The sequence below is a fragment of the Protopterus annectens genome, chromosome 8.part0, assembly GCF_019279795.1.
Source record: "Protopterus annectens isolate FY-2018-M chromosome 8.part0, PAN1.0, whole genome shotgun sequence".
In the NCBI taxonomy this organism is placed as follows: Eukaryota; Metazoa; Chordata; order Ceratodontiformes; family Protopteridae; genus Protopterus; species Protopterus annectens.
The window spans coordinates 637,969,473-637,991,187 of record NC_056741.1 but is presented as its reverse complement, the minus strand read 5'-3'; the positions used below and the strand labels follow the sequence as shown (position 1 = coordinate 637,991,187).

The following is a 21,715-nucleotide window of genomic DNA, read 5'->3' as shown; positions in this document are numbered from 1 at the left end:
CTTTCTCAGAGGAGTACCAACCAAAGACATCTTAGAGGCTGCAACCTGGAGTTCAGTGCATACCTTTACAAAGCACTATCACTTACCTCTCTACTCTAAATCCAGGGCAGGCTTTGCCACTGCAGTTCTGCAGGGCCTTATAGCCTCTCCTAATCCTATTTAGCTCCAGCTTCCCAACCTTAGCTTTGGGATTCAACCCAATTGTAATGACTGCAACAGTGAAACACGATGAACATAGTACAGTTGTGTACCTACCATAAATGTAGATGTTAGTGTATTCACTGTTGCAGTCCAGGTTACCCACCCTCCATGCCCCCTTTTCTTTGCTGGGATTTATCTGTACTTCTCTATCCTATACAACCTCTGTGATGTATTTGCTTGTAGATGAAGGAAAATTTGTTGTGAATGCATGCTTATTGGCATAAATTAGCCTACCAATCTTGGGGCACCTGACATCTGGGGCAAGAAAAACTGAAGAAAATGGCGTTGGCTGCATCTTTTATACCCCTGGCGCACTGATGTCAGGGAAGAGGCGACATCAACCGACGCTGGACCTAGACTTTGGAACTCAGGCCGACTGCGGGTAGCCTGCCAGCAGGATAACCCAATTGTAATGACTGCAACAGTGAATACACTCTAACATCTACATTTATGGTAGGTACACAACTGTACTTTCTCTATCAAACTATTAATCTAATTAGTTTAACAGAAAACTGTCTTACAATTTATTTAATAAATTGTTGTTCCCCTGTCCTTTGACATTTTTTAATGGGGGACACAACTCTGAAGCTTCCTACACTGACAGAACAGCTTATAGCTGTTTTCTTTGTGGCTACCAGAATGCATCATTAAAATGAATTGAACGTCCCCATTCAGAGAATGTGACATTCTGCAATTTCTTTCTTTCTTTTTCTTCCAGCATTTCAACCAAAAAAAAAAGCTGTGCAATTAATTTGTGATACCAAGCACAAGGATATAAACAGCAAGTCTTTCTGTTGGCATACTATTACTCCTTTAAACTTTAACTTTAATGCCTGTTTGACAGCAGGTTTGTTGCCTTTTTCCTTAAGAGAATTCTGCAAAAGGTCTGATCTTTAGGAAGGGTGTTCTGCAGAGAACTCTATAGTTATCAGTGCTGATTAAAAATGACACAGGGAGAGTGTGCATCTGTTTCAACTGGTAAGTTATTGCTAACAGTATTTGAAGGTGGTAGTATAGCTGCCTTGCTTGTTTACTTGTATTAGGACCAGAAATGAGGTGTGAACTTTTTTGGGGGCCTCTTAAGAAGAAACTGTATTTACTGAAAACATTATTTTTGTTTTGTCTTTCTGTCTGACGTCCTTTTATATAGGACCTGGGATACCAGGGAGAGGTTGGATACCAGACATTCCTGTATAGCAGTGAACCTGAAATCCGTCGCCTGCTCATGTTCTTGGTGGAAAAGCTGCCCAGAGAGAGCTCAGAGATGGAAGACCAGCCTGCAGGTATGGGAATAAAGTCCTACATTCAGGGTGTACAAGTATTTGAGGGCTGAACACTGCATCCTTGTATAGTGTGTGCGTGTAGGTGTGTCTGTTGTCAGCGGGCATATAAGCTGTCTATAATTGTGTACTTGGTGGACAGTAACTGACACAAGTCGTGGTCTAAGGTGTCAGCAGACTTCATTTATTTATAGAGGAAGCTTCAACATACCATTCTCTGACTTTTTTGGAGGAGTGAGAGACTGGAAGGGTTTAAACCTGGGGATCTTCTCTGTTTTCAATGGCTGATAGGGTTAAAGCCTGTTTGCAGCCTATGCATAGTAAGCCTTTCTGATCAGGGATATATAATATTTTTATTTTTTAGAATCCAGTTGTGTGACCAGTATTGAATGAGTAAGCTTTTCCTCAAATAATTACTTGCAGGCCTGTTTTTCATGAATTGTTTCATTTACTTTAATCCGTGGAATGGTATAGTGGGGTCAGTTAAAAGGAATTATGTATTTTGTGGACAGTTTATTTTTTATGGGAAATCAGTGGGATATATGTCACAACTGTGTACATCCCACCAAGTGCTAACACCACTGAAGCTCAAAATAAACTCCATAATATTTTCTGTGAGCTACAAAGCAGGAACACAGAAAGTGTACACGTGATAGCGGGTGATTTCAACAGAGCTGAGCTTAAGGAGATGATACCCCATTTTTATCAGTATGTGGATTTCCCCACCAGAGGGGAGAATACTTTAGACAAAGCTTACTGCAATATTAAAGGAGCCTTTAAAGCTTTAAATCACCCCAACATAGGCAGTTGTGATCACACTGCCATCCTGCTTCTGCCTACCTGTAAGATGGCTTTGATCAGAGAAAAAATGACAACTAAACAGGTCAGAGTCTGGCAGGAGGATTCCATGGATTGCCTTCAGGACTGTTTCAATACCACCTGCTGGAAGGTGTTCAAAGAAGCGGCTATGCGCAACCTCCAATATTAGACATAGACATCTATACTGAATCAGTTCTTGCCTACATAAATAAATGCGTGGAGGATGTAACTACCATGAAAGCCATCACTGTAAGAGCTAATCAGAAGTCCTAACTCACCAGGAATGTCTGTGAGCTACTGAAGGAAGGTAACACAGCCCTCAAGGCAAATGTCAAAGAAAGGTTAAAGGTGGCCAGGTCAGATCTGAAAAAAGGGCATCAAAGAGGCAAAGAGAGAGTATGGAAGGAAAATTCAGATCTGCTTCCAGGACAAGAGGGACACAAGAAGCCTATGGCAGGGGATACAGCAGCTCACAGACTATAAGTCCAAATCACCCGAATGTGATGACAGCTTGGAATTCCTAAATGAACTGAACTTCTTTGGCAGATTTGAGGAGAAGAACACCACTCTACCGTCTAAAACAAACACTGACAAAGAGGAGACAGTGCTCACCTTAAAATGTGAGGAGGTGAGACTTCAGCTTAAGAAGGTGAATCCTAGGAAGGCTGCTTGACCAGGCAACATACCTGGCAAGGTGTTGTAGGGGTGTGCTGATCAGCTCTGTCTGGTACTGACAGACATCTTCAACTGATTCCCTGCTATGGAGAAAGTTCCCTCGTGTTTCAAGGAAACAAGTATTGACCCAATTCCAAAGAAACCCAATCCTGCTTGCCTCAATGACTAGACTGGTCGCCTTAACCTCAGATTTAATGAAGTGCTTTGAGAGGATTGTGAAGAAACATCTATCTGCGAGTCTGCCCAAGTCCTTTGATCCACTCCAATTTGCATACCAGGAAATAGATCGACTGCTGATGCTATATCAGTCACACTACACCTTGCATTAAAACACCTAGAAGGGAGGAACAACTATGTAAGGATGCTGTACATCGCCTACAGTTCTGCATTCAACACTTTGATAAGCCCATGAAACTCAGGATAAACAAGCACCTATGTAACTGGATGCTTTACTTGCTGATTGGCAGAACTCAGTGGACATGCGCTGGAAACACCACCTCTCAATGCATAGTGCTGAATACTGGTGTTCCCCAAGGCTGTGTGCTCAGTACTTTGCTCTTCACCATCCTCACCCATGACTGCACTGCAAAACATTAGTCAAATCATATTATAAAATTCGCTAATACCACAGTCGTGGGTCTCATTGATGGTGGGAATGAACATAACTACAGGGATGAGGTAAACATTTTGCCTGGTGTGACAGGAATAATCTGGACCTCAATGTTAATAAGACCAAAGAAATTATTATGGACTTCAGGAGAAAGGCAACAGTTCATCAACCACTCACTATCAAAGGGGAGGTAGTAGAGTAAGTCAAAGCAACCAAGTTCCTGGGCGTTTACATCTCTGATGACCTCTCCTGGGCCATCTATTCAAGAAGGCTCAACAGAGGCTTCACCTCCTGAGAAAGCTCAAAAAGGCCAGGTTCCCACTTGTCTGCTCTAATCACTTTCTACAGGGCAGCTATCGAGACCATCCTCACTAGTAACCTCATAGCATGGTTCAGCAACTGTACAGTTGCTGAGAAGAAGAAACTACAGAGGGTGGTGAGAGTGGCTGAGAAACTCTTGGGCACAAACCTCTCTTCTATTCAGGAGCTTTTCTTTACAAGAGCAAGAAAGAGAACATATAAAATGCTTGCTGATTCGACCCATCTGGCCCACAACTGGTTCACACAACTTGTGTCTGAAAGGAGGTACAGCAGCTTCTGCTGTAGGACTACCACATTCAGTAACAGTTTGTATCCTACAACTGGGAAACTTATTAACTCGGACACCAGCCATAATACCTGATACATTGAAGCCTCTCTCTTCATTTAATCCTGCTGCTCTGAGCAATTACCGCCAGCATTAGTATTATGCAATATGATGGCTATACTGAGTCACGTCTAAGGTTAACAAGTGCAATATGGTAACTAAACAGCTGGTATTCACTAGTCTGTATCTAGTCTCTATCTTAACAGTGTAGGGGGTTGGTGGTGGGTATTTATTTATTATCACTGGATAACTGGTATTGAATATGTTTATGTATTTTCTTATGTTATTTTTTGATGCAGCTGCATCTATGTTATTTGCACTGCATTTCTCTCGTGAGCTGACAATTGTAATTTTGTGTAGGCTGTACTTGTGTGGTCCTAAATAACAAAGATTTGTTGAATCTTTGATAACGAGGAAACTGAAACACATGCATTCATATGATCTGCTGTCCGTTGATTACTCACATTTAACCAGTGTCTCTCAGTGTGTTATGAATTATTTAATAGATGCCTGTGTTATTCCCTGTGAAGCTTTGATGCATTATGAGACATGTATAGGTATTAAGCACTTTCATCAAGCTAATTCAGTGGCTCATCAGAATCAACTTTAAACATATTAAAAACACTATTTAAACATCCCTCCTGTTAATCACATGATCAAACGAACAAATAGAAAGCACAAAACAAGAACCTACAACCATCAAAAGTACATAATCATACACAAAGGTGTATGTAAATATTGATAAAAACGTAAAGAAAGAGAATAAAAAATATGAACATTATACAAAACCAAACAGTAAAGACATTTAATTACATCTTGTAGGGATCAAGTCTAAGAATACTTGCTGTAGATGCCTGCTCGTCTAACTCAGGTGAAGCACAGGTATTCAATCTCAAGTGCCACAAGGCCTCCTTCAGCTCTATTAAATCAGTCCATGGACCCCCATCTAAACATTTGGAAACAGTATCAATGCCAAAAAATAAAAATTTATGCCCAGGGAACTTCTCCACATGTTTATATAAGGAATTAGAAATTTGTTTGCTCTTTATATCTAAAGAATGCTCATATATCCTATCTCTGAATCTATGTTGAGTCTTACTTCTCTAAAAACCATCACAGTTTTTACACAAAGCTGCATATATTACTCCCATGGAGTTACTTGTACAATGAAAAGATATATAAACCACTTCCTTGTTGATCTTAACCTTATCTTTTTCCAGGATAAACTTGCATTGACTGCAAAAACTGCATTTAAGGGTACCAACCCTTTTGTTAGTTAAAGGACCGGGTTGATCAGCTTTTTCTAAAAGCTTCTTTAAGGAAGTACCTATAAAGAATCCTATGTTCTTGGGAATAAATGAACAAGTGTAATCACTTCTAGTATGTATCCTGTCATTACTGGTTGAACTTGTGATGACTAACTTGTGATGACTTACAAATAGATGTCAAATCACCTTTTCCACTTAATTTCAACAAATACAGAAATCACTAAGTACTCAGGATAGCCCCTAGAAAGAAAACATATCCGCCAACTTGTTCCCTTCTACTTCGAACAATGTATCTTCTGAGACCATCCTTGTCAACCTAATGAACTGATCTTTTACTGTACCTTTCTTAAAATGCTCAGGGTGACAACTAGAGGCATGTAGTAAACCATTAGAACAGGTAAGATGTTCATCATGTTACCCTGCTGCAGTCATCACACTTGGGTTATCCTGCCGTCAGGCGGTCCCGCAGTCGGCCCGAATTCCAAAGTCTTGGTCCGGCGTCAGTTGCTGTCGCTTCTTCCCTGACGTCAGTGCGCCAGGGATATATAAGAGGCATCCGACGCCATTTTCTTCAGTCTTTCTTGCCGCACGGTGCCCGAAGCAGAAGCAGTTCGCAAGTGCCGGTTGGCCGACACCTGAGATTTTCGATTTGAGTTTCAGTCCGAAGTCTTCAAATCTAAGTACCCCGTTGGGGAGCCTTTTCTTGCCTCAGTCCGATGTCAGAAAAAGTTAACAATTGCATTTCTTGTGGGAAGCAAATACCTCATAAGGACTTTCATTCTTATTGTACACCGTGTCTAGGCCCAGACCACGACGTCACTGGTTGTCGGTTTTGTGCTAGGTTCAGTAAGCGAACTAAAAAGCGATGCTTTGATTTCGCACGACACTACTTCGGTAGGAAATTTAATTACACTAGGCCGTCGGAGCAACCGACTACCGGCGTGCATAAAAAACACAAAGATAAAGACAGGCAGCCTAGATCCAAGCCAGACTCAGAGGCCTCGGCTGGGCTGGTCGCCGGTCCTCCGATTTTCAGTGAGGCGCCTACGCAGCCCCTGGCTACCGCAGAATCGGAACCCCAGACCGCTTCGGATTCTCTAGCAGAGAGTTCTAGGCCGACGCATTCATTTTCTTTAGGCCCTACCGACGACATTGCAGAAGGAGAAGCCGGTGCTGTAGAAACACCTTCGGTTTCAGAAGGTGTCTTCAGACTGACTACTCTCACCATAAAATCTTATGCTAAGCTTAAGACTCCTCTAAAACCAAAAAAGACTGCACTTCAGTCTCCAGTTCAAGGCCCCATGCCTAAGAAACAGATGCTTAAAATGGCTGAAGATTTGATTTCTTTAATCAGGCCCCCCCCCGGACAAAAGGCCTAGACAAGAGGAGGATTATGCCTCCTCTGATCAAGTGTCTATTTCCTCAGGCTCCTCTGAGGACCAGGATTACTCCTTTCCCCCTTATGAAGATTCTGATGCTGAAGATTCCATTCCCTCAGCTTCTCCCCCTGAAGACTATTCCTTTGGGGAAACCTTACATACCATGAGCGAACATTTCCACTGGGAAGGTCAGGACTACTCTGACTCGGAGAAAAGGCTCCGAGAGTTTCTTTTACTCTCCCAGCACAGACCACTTGCTATCCCCCCAGTTTTAGACATTGTGGATGATGTTTATTTAGAATCTAGTCTAAATCCAGATTCTCTGCCTCCTGCTCCATCCAAACCAGATAGATACTATAGAGTGCCTGACTTGCACAAATTCCTTTTCAAAAGCCCTGTTGCTGGTCCAGAGACAATCTCCCAGGGTCCCAAAGGGGCTAAAGCTTCTATGGCCAAAAATTCTGTACCCTCTGAAAGGGACTCCAGAGCACTACATAGGTGGGGGAAGAAGGTTTACACCTCAGCTACTCTGGCTATGAGAGCACTAAATTGTCAATTTCACATGCTTAAATACCAGCAATTCCTAATGTCTCAAATAAAACAAAAGATGAGCACGCACCCTCAACAGTCTGAATTCAAGGAAATGCAGGATCTGTTGCATGCAGCTGAACAGGTGGGCAAACATACTTTACAATGTGGATTTGATTTCTTGGAAGCTTTCTGTAGAGCAGCTGTTACTGGGTCTGTTATACGTAGGCATGCTTGGTTAAAGGAACAAACTCTGCCTGATCATGTTAAAGCAAAGTTACTAGATGCACCCTTACAGCAGGATGTCTTATTTGGAGTTAAAGCAGAAGAGGTTTTAAAGAAAATGGAGGATAAAGCAAAATCTATGCAGACGGTCAAAGATTTCTTACAGGTGCAGCCCCCATGCTTCAGCAGAAATTGGCCAACAAAAAATTGGTCCTTTCCAGCTTCCGACAGAACACAGAGGGGTAAATACAGGTGCCCAAGGGGCAGAGGACAAGCACAAATCCCTTACAAACGTCGCCAATGGGGCACTGCAACACAGATGGGAGGCGAAGACAGGTCCCAAACTACTAGAAGGCAAACACAATTACTTAAACCTCAAACTGCCAAGCAAAACTCTCTTGGCAGCTCCCCTGGGAGGAAAATTAGCACTTTTTGCAGACAACTGGCGCATCGTCACAAAGGACAAATGAGTCCTAGACATTATCTCACAAGGATACAGATTCCATTTCCACACCTTGTCAAGGATAAAAGGTATGCCAAACCTGCCACAAAATCAATGGGCAGAGGCACAAAAGCAAATTACAGCTCTCATGGACATGAGAGCCATTCAACTGGTACCTACACAGGAGCAAGGCCAAGGATTTTACTCAAGGCTCTTTCTAGTCCCCAGAAAGGACAATGCTTGGAGACCCATTCTGGACCTTTCAATTCTAAACACCTTCTTGCAAGTACCCAAATTCAAGATGCTAACACTACAGCAGCTTCTTCCCATGTTGGGCAAGAAAGCTTGGCTAGTAACGTTGGACCTCAAGGAGGCATACCTGCATGTCCCTATCAGACAAAATTGCAGAAGATACCTCTGCTTCATTGCAGGTTCATCCCACTACCAATTCTCTGCACTGCCCTTTGGCTTATCTACTGCACCCAGGGTCTTCACAAAATGCCTGGCACCAGTAATTGCATACTGCAGACAAAGAGGAATTCAAATATATCCATACCTGGATGACTGCCTCATCCAAGCCGAAAGCAAGGACACTCTCTTACATCATCTGGCTTTTGTAAAACACCTTCTAAGTGGCCTGGGGTACACAGTAAATGAAAAGAAATCAAAACTAGTGCCCTCACAAAATATGACATTCCTGGGTGCCAGCTTGAATACAACGGCCCAGATGACTTACCTGATGCCAGACAAACAACTACAGCTAACTCAATACTTCAAAACAATGGCAACAAAGACCCAACTCCCTGCAAGAAAAATTCTGCAGGCCTTGGGCTTCATGGCATCTTGCATACTACTAATACCATTTGCAAAACTGCATATGAGGAAATTACAATGGTACCTAAAAAGCGTATGGAATCAACACTGCCACAGCTTGGAAACAATGATGCCTCTCATTCCCTGCCTTCAACAGGAGTTTCTATGGTGGTCACAGGTATGTAACCTCAACAAGGGTCAGCCTTTCACCTTACCCCAAGCCAGGCAAACTGTGACAACAGATGCATCGGACTATGCCTGGGGGGCACAGGACGGTGTGTTCAAGGCATATGGACTGCAGATCAAGGAAATCTGCACATCAATCAAAAAGAAATGCTGGCTGTACAGAATGCCCTGGCAGCCTTCAAGGACCTCTTACATCCAGGACAGCTTATAATAAGGACAGACAACACTACAGTAATGTGGTACATAAACAAACAAGGGGGTACACACTCCTACCCTCTATGCAGGCAAGCGATGACCTTGTGGAACACAGCACTGGCTTACCAAGTACAATTACAAGCTCAATTCCTGCTAGGAAAAAAGAACACGTTAGCAGACGACTTAAGCAGAAACATCATGGACCCCCACGAGTGGAAACTGGATCCACAAGTATTTGCAATGATAACTCAAAAATGGGGACACCCAGACATAGACCTGTTTGCCAGCCCCCAAAACTATCAGCTAACAAAATTTTGCACAAGGACATTTCGCCATCAAGCTTGGAAAGTGGACGCACTCTCATTCAGTTGGAAAATGCTGTCAGTATATGCCTTCCCTCCATTGCCCCTTCTCACAAAGGTGCTGCTGAAAGTCAGGATGGAGAGACCATGAATGATACTCATTGCCCCAGACTGGACACTTCAGCACTGGTACCCACTATTAAGGAATATGGCCCAGGGCCCACCATGGATTTTACCACAAATTTCTCATCTGCTCACACAGCAAGACAGTCAGATTCTACACAGCCAGCTCAAAACCTTAAATTTGGCTGCATGGCAAATCTCCTAAGCAATCAGCCAGCTCTTCTTTCACAAGCTGTTATGGATGTTATTCTGGAGGCCAGGAGGTCCAGCACCAGGAAAGCCTACTCCAGACAAATGGAAAAGGTTTTGCGCCTGGAACTAAGCTAAAGGCCAAAATGCCCTTCTGCCGGACATACCTCAGATTCTACAATATTTAACTGAGATGTTACACAAATGACTTTCTTTTTCATCTATTAAAATCCACGCCTCAGCTATTTCAGTTCACTACAACACGGATCCTCCCTTATTTTCACATCCACTTCTAAGGCAGTTTCTCAGAGGGGCCAAAAACATTAGGCCACCCAGGAGAGCACCAACACCAACTTGGGACCTCAATTTTGTTCTAGAAAAACTTACGCTACCTCCTTTTGAGCCAGCTTTCTCAGCTGACTTAAAGTTTGTATCATGGAAGACTGCCCTGCTGCTAGCAATTACTTCAGCCAGAAGAGTCTCAGAGCTTCAGGCTCTAATGGCGCTAGAGCCTTTCCTCATTTTTCATCAAGACAGAGTTTCTCTACGAACTAACCCCTCCTTATGCCTAAGGTGGTATCCAGTGTGGCTCTAAATCAAACCATCCATCTACCCACCTTCTTTCCAAATCCGCAGAACAAAGGAGAAAGACTCCTGCATTCCTTGGACATTCACAGGCAGCTACGTTACTGCTTGGATAAAACTAAGGTTTTCAGAAAATCTGACCAGCTTTTTGTATCCTATGCTACAGCATCACAAGGAAAGGCTAGCTCAAAACAGACCATTTCCAAATGGATAGGACATTGAATATGTTATTGCTACACCCACCATGGAAAACCAGTTCCTGCTAGCATTAGGCCCCACTCCACCAGGGCAGCAGCTACATCTACAGCATTCCTCAGGGGGTGCCTACCAAGGATATTCTAGAAGCTGCAACTTGGAGTTCAGTACACACCTTCACCAAACACTATCCCTTACCACTTTACTCTAAGACTAGAGCTGGCTTCGCCACTGCAGTTTTGCAGGGCCTTCTAGCCTCCTCTAACCCTGTTTGACTCCACCTCTCATCCTTAGCTTTGGGATTCTACCCAAGTTTGATGACTGCAGCAGGGTAACACGATGAACATAGTACAGTTTTGTACCTATCATAAATGTAGATGTTCGAGTGTATACCCTGCTGCAGTCCAGGTTACCCTCCCTCCATCCCCTCTGAACTAGCTGAACTTATCTCTACCACTCTATCCTATGCTACCTCTGTGGTGTATTTGCTTGTGCTTAAGGGTATTGTTTTTTTTTATTTTTATATAGCTATATGTATTTATATATATATATTTTGCCTTCCTGTTGGGGGAACCTGACATCTGGGGCAAGAAAAACTGAAGAAAATGGCGTCGGATGCCTCTTGTATACCCCTGGCGCACTGACGTCAGGGAAGAAGCGACAGCAACCGACGCTGGACCAAGACTTTGGAATTCGGGCCAACTGCGGGACCGCCTGACGGCAGGATAACCCAAGTGTGATGACTGTAGCAGGGTATACACTCGAACATCTACATTTATGGTAGGTACAAAACTGTATTTTTCCTGTAAATACTAGTAACAAGGGACTTATCTCTATAGTTGTCTTATAAAAAAAAAAAAAATTGGAAAAATTGTTTGTGTTTCAGTGGTTTATTAAACATTTTAGGAGCAAGACCCAAAATAGTGTATAGGAAAAGTAGATGTTCTTCGTGTTTCACTGTTGCAGTCATCACATTTGGGTTATCCGTAGTCAGGAACTGCAAGTAGCACCAACTCAAATAATGACGACAGTTTACCTAGGTTTCATCTTTAATGAAACAGACGTCTTCAGAACAAACAAGTCCACACACCCTGAAAATAATAAATAAATACTCTTGCATTAATTACATTCAAGGCAAGCTTATTTGCATATTACATTGGAGGATGGGTGTGGTGGTGCTGCGGTAGCATTGTCGCCTCACAGTAAGATGTTGTGCTGTTCGATTCTCAGCTAAAGTGTCTTCTGTGTGGAGACATGCGTGAATGGGCGTACCTTCGTTGAAGGTTGTGCGTCAGAGCTGGCAACTCGGTATGTAAAAATCTACTGCCAATCATTAGCGGACCGGAGTTCCGCTGTGGCGACCCCTAACCGGGAAAAGCCAAAAGACACAACAACATTGGAGGATGGGTATGTTAATTGAATGTAATTAGTGGAAGAGTATTTATTTATTATTTTCAGGTTGTGTGGAGTTGTTTGTTCTGAAGAAGTCTGTTTCATTAAAGACGAAACCTAGGTAAACTGTTGTCATTATTTCAGTTGGTGCTACTTGCATTTCCTGACTACGGGTCACAACAGTGTTCCTTCTTGTGGTTTAAGTAGTTGGTGTGTCATTTATATTTGGGTTATCCCTGCCAGGGTAGCCCTCGGCCAGCCCGAATACCAGTGGGTTAGTATTTCTGCGTCAGTTGCTGTCGCTTCAGGACTGATGTCAGGTCGTCAGTAGTATAAAGTAAGGCAACTGACGCCATTACATCAGTCTTTCTTGCCGAGGAGCCCAAAGCAGAAGCAGTTCGAACGAGTGCCAGTCAGCCGCTACTTGAGTTTCGTTTTCCAAATTGAAGCTGAAGTCTTCTAAATATGAAGTACCACGTTGGGGATCCTTTCTTGCTCTAACCGATGTCAGAAAAAGTTAACAATTGTCTCACCTGTGGAAAGCAGATACCACACTGAGACTTTCATTCTTACTGCATCACTTGCTTAGGCCCAGACCACGATGTCCCTCACTGTCACTTTTGTGCTTTGTTCAGTGCCAGAACTGTACATCGTTGGGCCTTTATTGTAGCTAGATGTATTCACTCTCAGTCCTTGAATTCCAGTATGGCTTCGGTAAGCCATCCGACAGCAGATCTTCTGAAAAAACATAAGGATAAAGACAGAGAAAGACCGCACAGGTCCAAACCTTCCGACGACACTTCTGTTAAGCTAGTCGTCAGTTCTCCTGTCTTCAGTGAGGCATTTTTGCAGCCCCTGATGCCTGCTTCTGTGGATTTGCAGGCCGCCACCAAGACCCTTTCGGAGTCCGGTATGTCGCAAAACTCTTCTTCAGGTTGTCTCTACCTTGGATGGGTCCTGAGCCACTGAGCAGGCACCGGCTTCCAAGGAAGTACTTCACACTACCGATTCTCGACAGAAACCGACGACTTCTTTTGCGTCTACTGTTCTTTCAAAAACTACCGAGTTTCTAAGGTCCAGGATATGAACCACGCCCAAGAAACTGACAACCCAATCTCAGACTCCTGCTTCCTTGCGTCCTCAGTCTCAAATGCTTAAAATGGCAGAAGACCTTATAATGCTGATCAGGGGAAGCCAAGCTACCCCTTCCAAAAGAAAGAGATCTGTCCCCAGTAGTTTTGGCTGAACAGAAGTCTGATGACTCTGATGCAATATGAAGATATGCAACCCCTCTCTGCTTATGAGGATTCTGATGCAGAGGAATCCATTCCTTCAGCCTCTCCACCTGTGGATTTTTCCTTTGGGGAAACCCTTCATACTTTAAGGGAGCATTTCCAATGGGAATGTCAGGACTACCCTCAGTCTAAAAAGAGACTTGGAGAATTCTTAGATCTTCCACAGAACAGACCCCTGGGCATTCCTCCTGTCCTGGATGTTGTGGATTATGTTTTCTTGGAATCTAGTTTGACTCCTGACATCCTTCCTCCTGCTCCCAGAAAACCTAACGGGTACTAGAGAGTCCCTGACTCGCACAAATTTCTTTTCAAAAATCCTACTGCTGACCCTGAGAGTATTTCTCTGCTGACCCTGAGAGTATTTCTCAAGGGCCTAAAGGAATTAAAGCAACTTCTGTTAAGAATCCCACCCCCTCAAATAGGGATTCTCAAGCACTAGACAGATGGGGTAAAAAAAGTATACATCTCAGCTACTCTTGCTATCAGAGCACTAAATTGTCAGTTCCATATGCTAAAATTTCAGCAACATACCATGGAACTCCTCAAGCAAAAAAAAAATCACTCTTTCCTGCTTGTGCAGAAAATAGAGCAAGAGTTAGTGCACTCTTCAGGTCAAGTAACTAAGCACACATTACAGTGTGGTTTTGACGCCCTAGAAGCTTCTTGCAGGGCAGCAGTCACCGGTTCTGTCCTTGGAAGGCATGCTTGGCTTAAGGAACAGCTCTTGCCAGACCATGTCAAATCTAAATTATTGGATGCAACATTACACAAAGACAATTTATTTGGCACCAAGGCAGAGAAGTTCTTAAAAAAGATGGAAGAAGAAGCTAAATCTATGCAGACAGTTAAGGATTTCCTACAGGTCCAGCCACCCAGGTTCAGTAGGCATTGCCCCTCTAAGCACTGGTCCTTTCCTGCCCCCTCCAGGTCAGTTCAGCCTAGACGCCGGGGAAGCAGACCCCCCCCCCCAAACAGCAGCCACAGGGAATGCAGTTATCCTCCACCTCTAAACCAGTGAGTGCAAAGCCACCCCCCTCATGGTAAGAACTCACAATGACTCTCCACTTCCACCCCCTCCCTCTCCCCACCTGCACTTGTCCCTAGGAGGAAAATTCTCCTTCCACGCAAACACCTGAGTCACCATTACCAACGACCGCTGGGTCCTCAACATAGTTTCCCAGGGATACAAACTTTCTTTCCACACACTCAACCCCAAAAGGGTTCCCTGATCTTCCTCCAAACCAGTGGGCAGAGGCGAAAAAGCAAGTCCTTTCCCTGCTCTCTGAGGGCAGTAGAGCATGTTCCTGCAGAACAGATAGGCCAAGGATTCTACTCCAGACTTTTTCTGGTACCCAGAAAAGAGGGTACCTGGCGCCCCATCCTCGATCTATCCATTCTAAACACCTTCCTGATGATACCAAAATTCAAAAAGCTCACCCTGCAGCAACTACTACCTATGCTGTCCAAGAATGCTTGGCTATCCACCCTAGACCTAAAAGAGGCCTACCTCCATATCCCAACTAGGGAATTGTGCAGGAAATGTCTACGTTTCAGGGCAGGATCTCTGCACTTTCAGTTCTCTGCTCTTCCCTTTGGCTTATCTACTGCTCCCAGAGTTTTCATCAAATGTCTGGCTCCCGCCATTGCTTTTTGCAGACAAAGAAATATACATATTTACCCATACTTAAGACGACTGCTTGATTCAGGCAGACAGGAAAAGTTGCTCAGGCACCTGGCCTTTGTAAAGTCTCTACTGTCCTCCCTGGGGTACACTATCAACAAAAAGAAATCCAAACTAGTGCCCACCCAAAGGATTACATTCCTGGGAGCAAGCCTGGACACGACTTCTCAGACGGCATTCCTTACACCAGAAAAGCAAACTTACCTGACAGCCTACTTCTGTCATCTAGCCACCAGAACCCAGTTATCCGCAAGGGAAATCCTGCAAGTTCTGTGGTTCATGGCATCTTGCATCCTACTCATTCTGTATGCCAGACTGAATACGAGGAAACTTCAATGGTACCTAAAAATCCTTTAGTGTCAACACTCTCAAGACCTGGAAACTCTTATACCAATGATACCTTGCCTAAGGACAGATTTTCTTTGGTGGGCAGCAGTATGCTCCCACAACAAGGGACTACCTTTCTCACCACTCCCCGCTGCCCAGACCCTCACCACAGATGCATCAGACTATGCCTGGGGTGCACACCTGGATGGCAGGTGCATACAGGGCCAATGGAGCTCACAGCAATTACATCTGCACATCAGCCAAAAAGAGATGTTAGCTGTCCAGCATGCACTGACAGCTTTCAGGCCCCTTCTCTCCCCAGGGGCTCTCCTGATCAAAACAGACAACACCACTGTGATGTGGTATATCAAAAAGCAGGGAGGGACTCACTCCTACCCTCTATGCAGGCTCGCCATGACCCTTTGGCACACAGCCTTAGCCATGCAAATACACCTGTTAGCACAATTCTTGCCAGGTTCACTAAACTCTCTGGCAGACAACTTAGCAAAGGTCTTCTGGACCCACACGAGTGGCAGCTAGACCAAAGAACCTTCACCCTAACAAGTCAGAAATGGGGCACCCTGAAGGTCGACCTCTTTACTTCCCACTCCAACCATCAGCTCAGCAGATTCTGTACCAGGGAGCCTCACCACTGGGCCTGGAAAGTGGATGTCCTAGCCTTCCACTGGGTCAACCTCTCTGTCTATGCATTTCCCCCTCTACCTCTCATTACCAGGGGACTGCTCAAAGTAAGGGAGAAAAAAACAAAGACAATTCTGATTGCTCCAGACTGGCCTCGCCAGCACTGGTACCCACTGCTGCGCAGCCTCTCCCCACTGCCACAATGGCATCTCCCTCAGACTCCAACCCTCCTGACCCAGAGGGAAGGAGAATTCATGAATCCTCAGTTGCAGACCTTCAATTTGGCAGTCTAGCTTATCCCCTGACCACTGATCAGGCTGCCAGTCTCAGTAAACAAGATGTTCTGCGTGTTTTACTGTTGCAGTCATTACATGGGTTATCTGCTTGTAGGTAGCCCTCAGTTGGCCTGATTAACAAATTCTTGAGTCCTGCGTCGGTTGCTGTCCCTTTTTCCATGACGTCATGTCGTCAGGGGTATAAAATGTGCAGCCAATGCCATTACATCAGTCTTTCTTGCCGCGCGGTGTCCGAAGCAGAAGCAGTTCGCAAGTGCCGGTTGGCCGATGCCTGAAATTTTCATTTTCGAGTTTCAGAACCAAAGTCTTCAACTAAAGCTAAGTACCCCGTTGGGGAAACGTTTTCTTGCTCCTTACCGATGTCAGTAAAAGTTACTAATTGTATTACTTGTGGAAAGCAAATACCTCATAAAGATTTTCATTCGTACTGTATTCCTTGCCTAGGCCCTGACCACGATGTACCTTGCTGTCGGTTTTGTGCTTTATTTAATCAGCGCACTATCCGTCGTCAGTATATTTTTGCCTCTAAATATTTTGGTTCTCGGTTTAATTATCCAGAAATGTCGTCGGTTAGCCGTCCGACTACCGGGATTCCGAAAAAACGCAAAGATAAAGACAGAGACAGGCCGCCGAGATCCAAAACTGCTGATGACGCTTCTCCTAAGCCAGTCGCCAGTTTGCCGGTACTCAATGAGGCACTTTCGCAGCCCCTGATACCTGCTACGTCTGATTGGCATGGCTCTAGTGAGACCCATTCAGAGTCCGGTATGCCGCAAGATGCTTCAACTATGGAACCTGCTGATGTCTCTACCTTGGATGGGTCCAGAGCCGCTGAGCAGGCACCGGCCTCTGAGAGTGTATTCAGGCCTATGAACTTGCATATTAAACCGACACCTCCTTCTTTACTTGGGCCTAAATCTCGAACCATGCCTATAAAACCGATGCCCAGACCACATGCTCAGGCCTCTATGCCTAAAAAACAAATTATATGAATGGCTGAAGATCTAATAACTCAAATCAGGGGTAGCCAACCCCCCCCCCCTTCTAAGAGGCCTAGGACTGAAGTTGATTATGAATCTTCTGATCAGGATTATCTTTTTTCTGCTTCTTCTGATGATCTGGATTTGCCCTTGTCTACTCATGAAGATTCTTATGCAGAGGACTCCGATGTCCTTCAAGGATGCATCTGCAGTCCTAACAAATGGGTTGTCCTGTCGTCAGGCAGCCCTTCGGTCGGCCGGATTCCAAAGTCTGGGTCTGGCCTCGGCTGGTGTCGCACTTCACCCGACGTCATCTCTGCTGGTCTTCGGGTATAAAGGCATCAGCCGACGCCATTTTCCCCAGTCTTTCTTGCCGCGTGGCGCCCGAAGCAGAAGCTGTTCGCAAGTGCCGGTCGGTCAGATCCAGAGATTACTACTACCGAATACTACTTCAAGACTTCTAAAAGCTAAGTACCCTGTTGGGGACTCTTTCTTGCCTCAGCCGATGTCAGAAAAAGTGAATAACTGTTTAACTTGTGGGAAACAAATACCTCATAAAGATTTCCACTCTTACTGCTTACCTTGTTTAGGCCCAGACCACGGCGTAGCAGCCTGTTTAGCCTGTGCTTCCTTCAACCGACGAGCTTAGGCGCCGGTCGGAGTTTGCTGAACAGTTTTTCGCTCAGATTTTGCGTACATTATGCCGCCGGATCCTCCGACTTCTCAAATTGTTAAGAACGCAAAGAAAAGACCGACACTCGCGGTCCGCGGTTTCGGCCGAAACCACGGTTAAGCAAACCGAGTGTCTCGGTTTCGGGCGAAACCGAGCAAACGGGTCAATCTTCAGCCGAATCCATGACTACTACCGAGGCTCCTGCTACCCTAGTTGAATCGGCCTCTGAAGTTTTGCCTATTAATGTGGTTCCTCTAGAATTATCGGACACCATCCCTTTGGATGTCTCTACCCCAGCACGTGGTGCTGCTAGGCCTCCTGCAGCCATGTCTATAAAGGCCTTTGCCAGGGCTAAAGCAGCCAAATCTGCTAAATCTGTGCCTGTTAAGCCCCCCTCACACAGGCCCAGTTCCAGTTCTCAAATGCTTACTGTGGCAGAGGATCTCATCTCTTTAATAAGGGGATCCCAATCTCACCCAGACAGGGCCTCTCAGCCTCCAGAAAAGAGACCTAGAGCAGAGCCCCCTGAGCCAGTGTCCTCAGATGATTCTTCTGATGATTCAGACAATACAGACCATCCAGAGGTTCCTTTTTCTACTTATGAAGATTCTGATGCTGAAGAATCTATTCCTTCTGCCTCTCCACCAGAGGAATTTTCCTTTGGGAAACCTTACATGCCATGAGAGAACAATTCCAATGGCAGGGCCAAGATTTCTCTGATTCAAGAAAAGGCTTAGGACCTTTCTACATTTACCGCAACATAGGCCCTTAGCTATACCTCCAGTTCTTCCTGTTGTGGATGATGCATTTAATGATGTTTGCACTGCTCCTGATACTTTACCTCCAGCCCCTGCCAAGCCCGATAGGTTTTACAGGGTACCGGACACTCATCACCACCTATACAAGGCTCCCCTTGCAGATCCTGAGACTATCTCCCAGGGGCCTAAGGCAGTAGCTTCGACCTCAGCACAAAACCCTCTCCCTTCTGAAAGGGAATCCAGGTCCTTGGAGAGATGGGGTAAAAAAGTTTACACCTCTGCTACTCTCTCAGCTAGAGCTTTGAACTGTCAGTTTCATATGATCCAATACCAAGAGTTTATGCTTGATCAGTTAACTAAGAAACTGTCCTCTGATGATTCCTTAGATAAGAAATATGTTTTAGAAATGGTGAATAACATTCAGCAGGTTAGTAACCATTCTTTAAAATGTGGCTATGATGCACTGGAGGCGTCATTTAGATCAGCCATGACTGGCACAGTTATAAGAAGGCATGCATGGTTGAAAGAACAGGTCTTGCCGGATCATGTTAAAGCAAAGCTATTAGATGCTCCTATGGATAAGGTCAGTCTATTTGGTTCTCCTGCCCAGCAAGTAATGAAGAAAATGGAAGAGAAGGCAAAATCTGTACAAACAGTTAAAGATTTCTTACAGGTTCAGCCCCAAGGTTTAGCAGGAACTGGCCTTCCAAAAATTGGTCCTTTCCAGACTCCTCTAAATCTCAGAGAGGCAGGAATAGACGTTCCAGAGGCAGAAACCAATCCAGAGGAGGTGCCTACAGAGGACGCCAGTGGCAAGGCAATAACCAACGAGGCACAGACACAACCACTGCCACTGCAACAGGACAATCACAGTGACTTGGCTCTGACACCGCCTACCAGGGAACAAATAGCAGCACCCTTAGGTGGAAAGTTAGCCTTATTTTCAAAAAAATTGGCACTATATCACAAGAGACAAGTGGATTTTACAAACTATAGACCAAGGCTACAGGTTTCATTTCCACACCTTACCAGTAAAAAGAGGAATGCCAAACCTACCTCCAAATCAAAAAACAGAAGCTCTAAAACAGATAGCTCAATTAACAAAGATGAGAGCTGTGGAAAGGGTACCACCTACAGAACAGGGCAAAGGATTCTACTCCAGACTCTTCCTAGTACCAAGAAAAGAGAAAAGTTGGAGACCTATTCTAGACCTGTCCGCCTTAAACACATTCATCATTGTTCCAAAATTCAAAATGCTGACCCTACAGCAGCTTTTCCCATGCTGGGCAAGGAGTGTTGGCTGGTAACTCTAGATCTCAAGGAGGCATACCTGCACGTCCCCATACGACCAAATTGCAGAAGATACCTCAGATTTCTTGCAGGATCAGAGCATTATCAATTCTCAGCATTGCCCTTTGGCTTATCTACTGCGCCCAGAGTATTCACAAAATGCCTGGCATCAGTAATCGCTCATTGCAGGCTACAGGGAATCCAAATTTATCCATACCTGGATGACTGCCTGATACAAGCGGACAACAAAAGCAATCTGACAAAAGACTTACAAAGAGTCATTTGCTTACTACAAGCCCTGGGATACACAGTCAATTTAAAAAAGTCAAGACTGATACCATCCCAAACAAGAACATTCTTGGGTGCAGAATTGGACACAGTAAAACAGATGGCATTCCTAACTGCAGAAAAACAAGAACAACTCCCTCTTTACTTCTTGGCATTAACAAAGCAGGACAAACTAACAGCAAGGAAAGTACTGCAGGCCTTGGGCTTCATGGCATCATGCATAATCCTGGTCCCCCATGCCAGACTACATATGAGAAAGCTACAGTGGTACCTAAAGAATTTATGGTCTCAACACAGGCACAGCTTAGAAACCGAAATACCACTAATCCCATGCCTGAAACAAGAGTTCCTATGGTGGGCTCAAGCATGCCAGTCAAACCCAGGCTTGCCCTTCCACAACTTTCAAGCAAGCCAAACCATCACAACGGACGCCTCAGACCTAGGTTGGGGGGCACACATGCTGGACAAATGCATACAAGGATTATGGACTCCAGACCAGCTGCACCTGCACATAAATCAAAAGAAATGCTGGCAGTAAAACTAGCAATCCAGAATTTCAGACCATTCCTCAAAGAAGGCCATTTAATGATAAGGACAGACAACACCACAGTCATGTGGTACATCAACAAACAGGGAGGCACTCATTCATACCCCCTATGCCGAATGACTCTGGACCTATGGAATATGGCTCTGAGCTACAACATCCAGTTACAGGCAATATTTGTACCGGAAAAGAAAACATCCTAGCAGACATGTTAAGCAGAACTACCTCGGATGCTCACGAATGGATGCTACACCGGACATCTTCAAGGCCATCACAAAGAAATGGGAATGCCACAAATAGACCTATTCGCATCCCCACTCAATCACCAGCTCAAGAAATTCTGCACAAGGACATACCACCCACTTGCATGGAAGGTGGACTCTCTATCCTTCAGTTGGAAAGGCCTGACAGCATATGCATTCCCACCTCTTCCTTTGATGCACAAGGTACTACTGAAAATCAAAGAGGAACGTCCAAGGATAATTCTGATAGCTCCAAATTGGCCAAGACAACACTGGTATCCATTGCTGAGGAGCATGTCTCGGGGGAGAACGTGGACACTACCCCTGATGCCTTTGATGTTAACTCAGAACGACTACAACATCATGCATCCAAACCTAAAAACTCTGCAACTGCCTGCCTGGAACATTACATAACAGCAACTAACCCAGATTTATCCCAAAGGGTTAAAGACATTATCCTTGAGGCCCGCAGACCTTCAACAAGAAGGAACTGTGCAGGAAAATGGAAAAGGTTTGTCAATTGGAGTACTGAAAGAGGAAAAGATGTGTCAAAGATAGATATTGCTAACATCCTAGAGTACTTGGCAGAGCTTCTTCATACAGGCCTGTCCTATTCCTCCATCAAGATACATGCATCAGCTATTTC

The 21,715-nt window shown here is 44.7% G+C and overlaps 1 protein-coding gene across 1 annotated transcript in view; it reads left to right on the top strand.

Moving 5' to 3' along the window:
• Positions 1-21,715, top strand: part of CCDC22 (coiled-coil domain containing 22) — a 645,106-nt gene that overhangs the window by 147,782 nt on the left and 475,609 nt on the right. Inside the window, exon 3 of the mRNA XM_044080125.1 lies at positions 1,352-1,484. Within this exon, the coding sequence (XP_043936060.1) occupies positions 1,352-1,484 (133 nt within the window). The remainder of the gene's footprint in view (positions 1-1,351; positions 1,485-21,715) is intronic.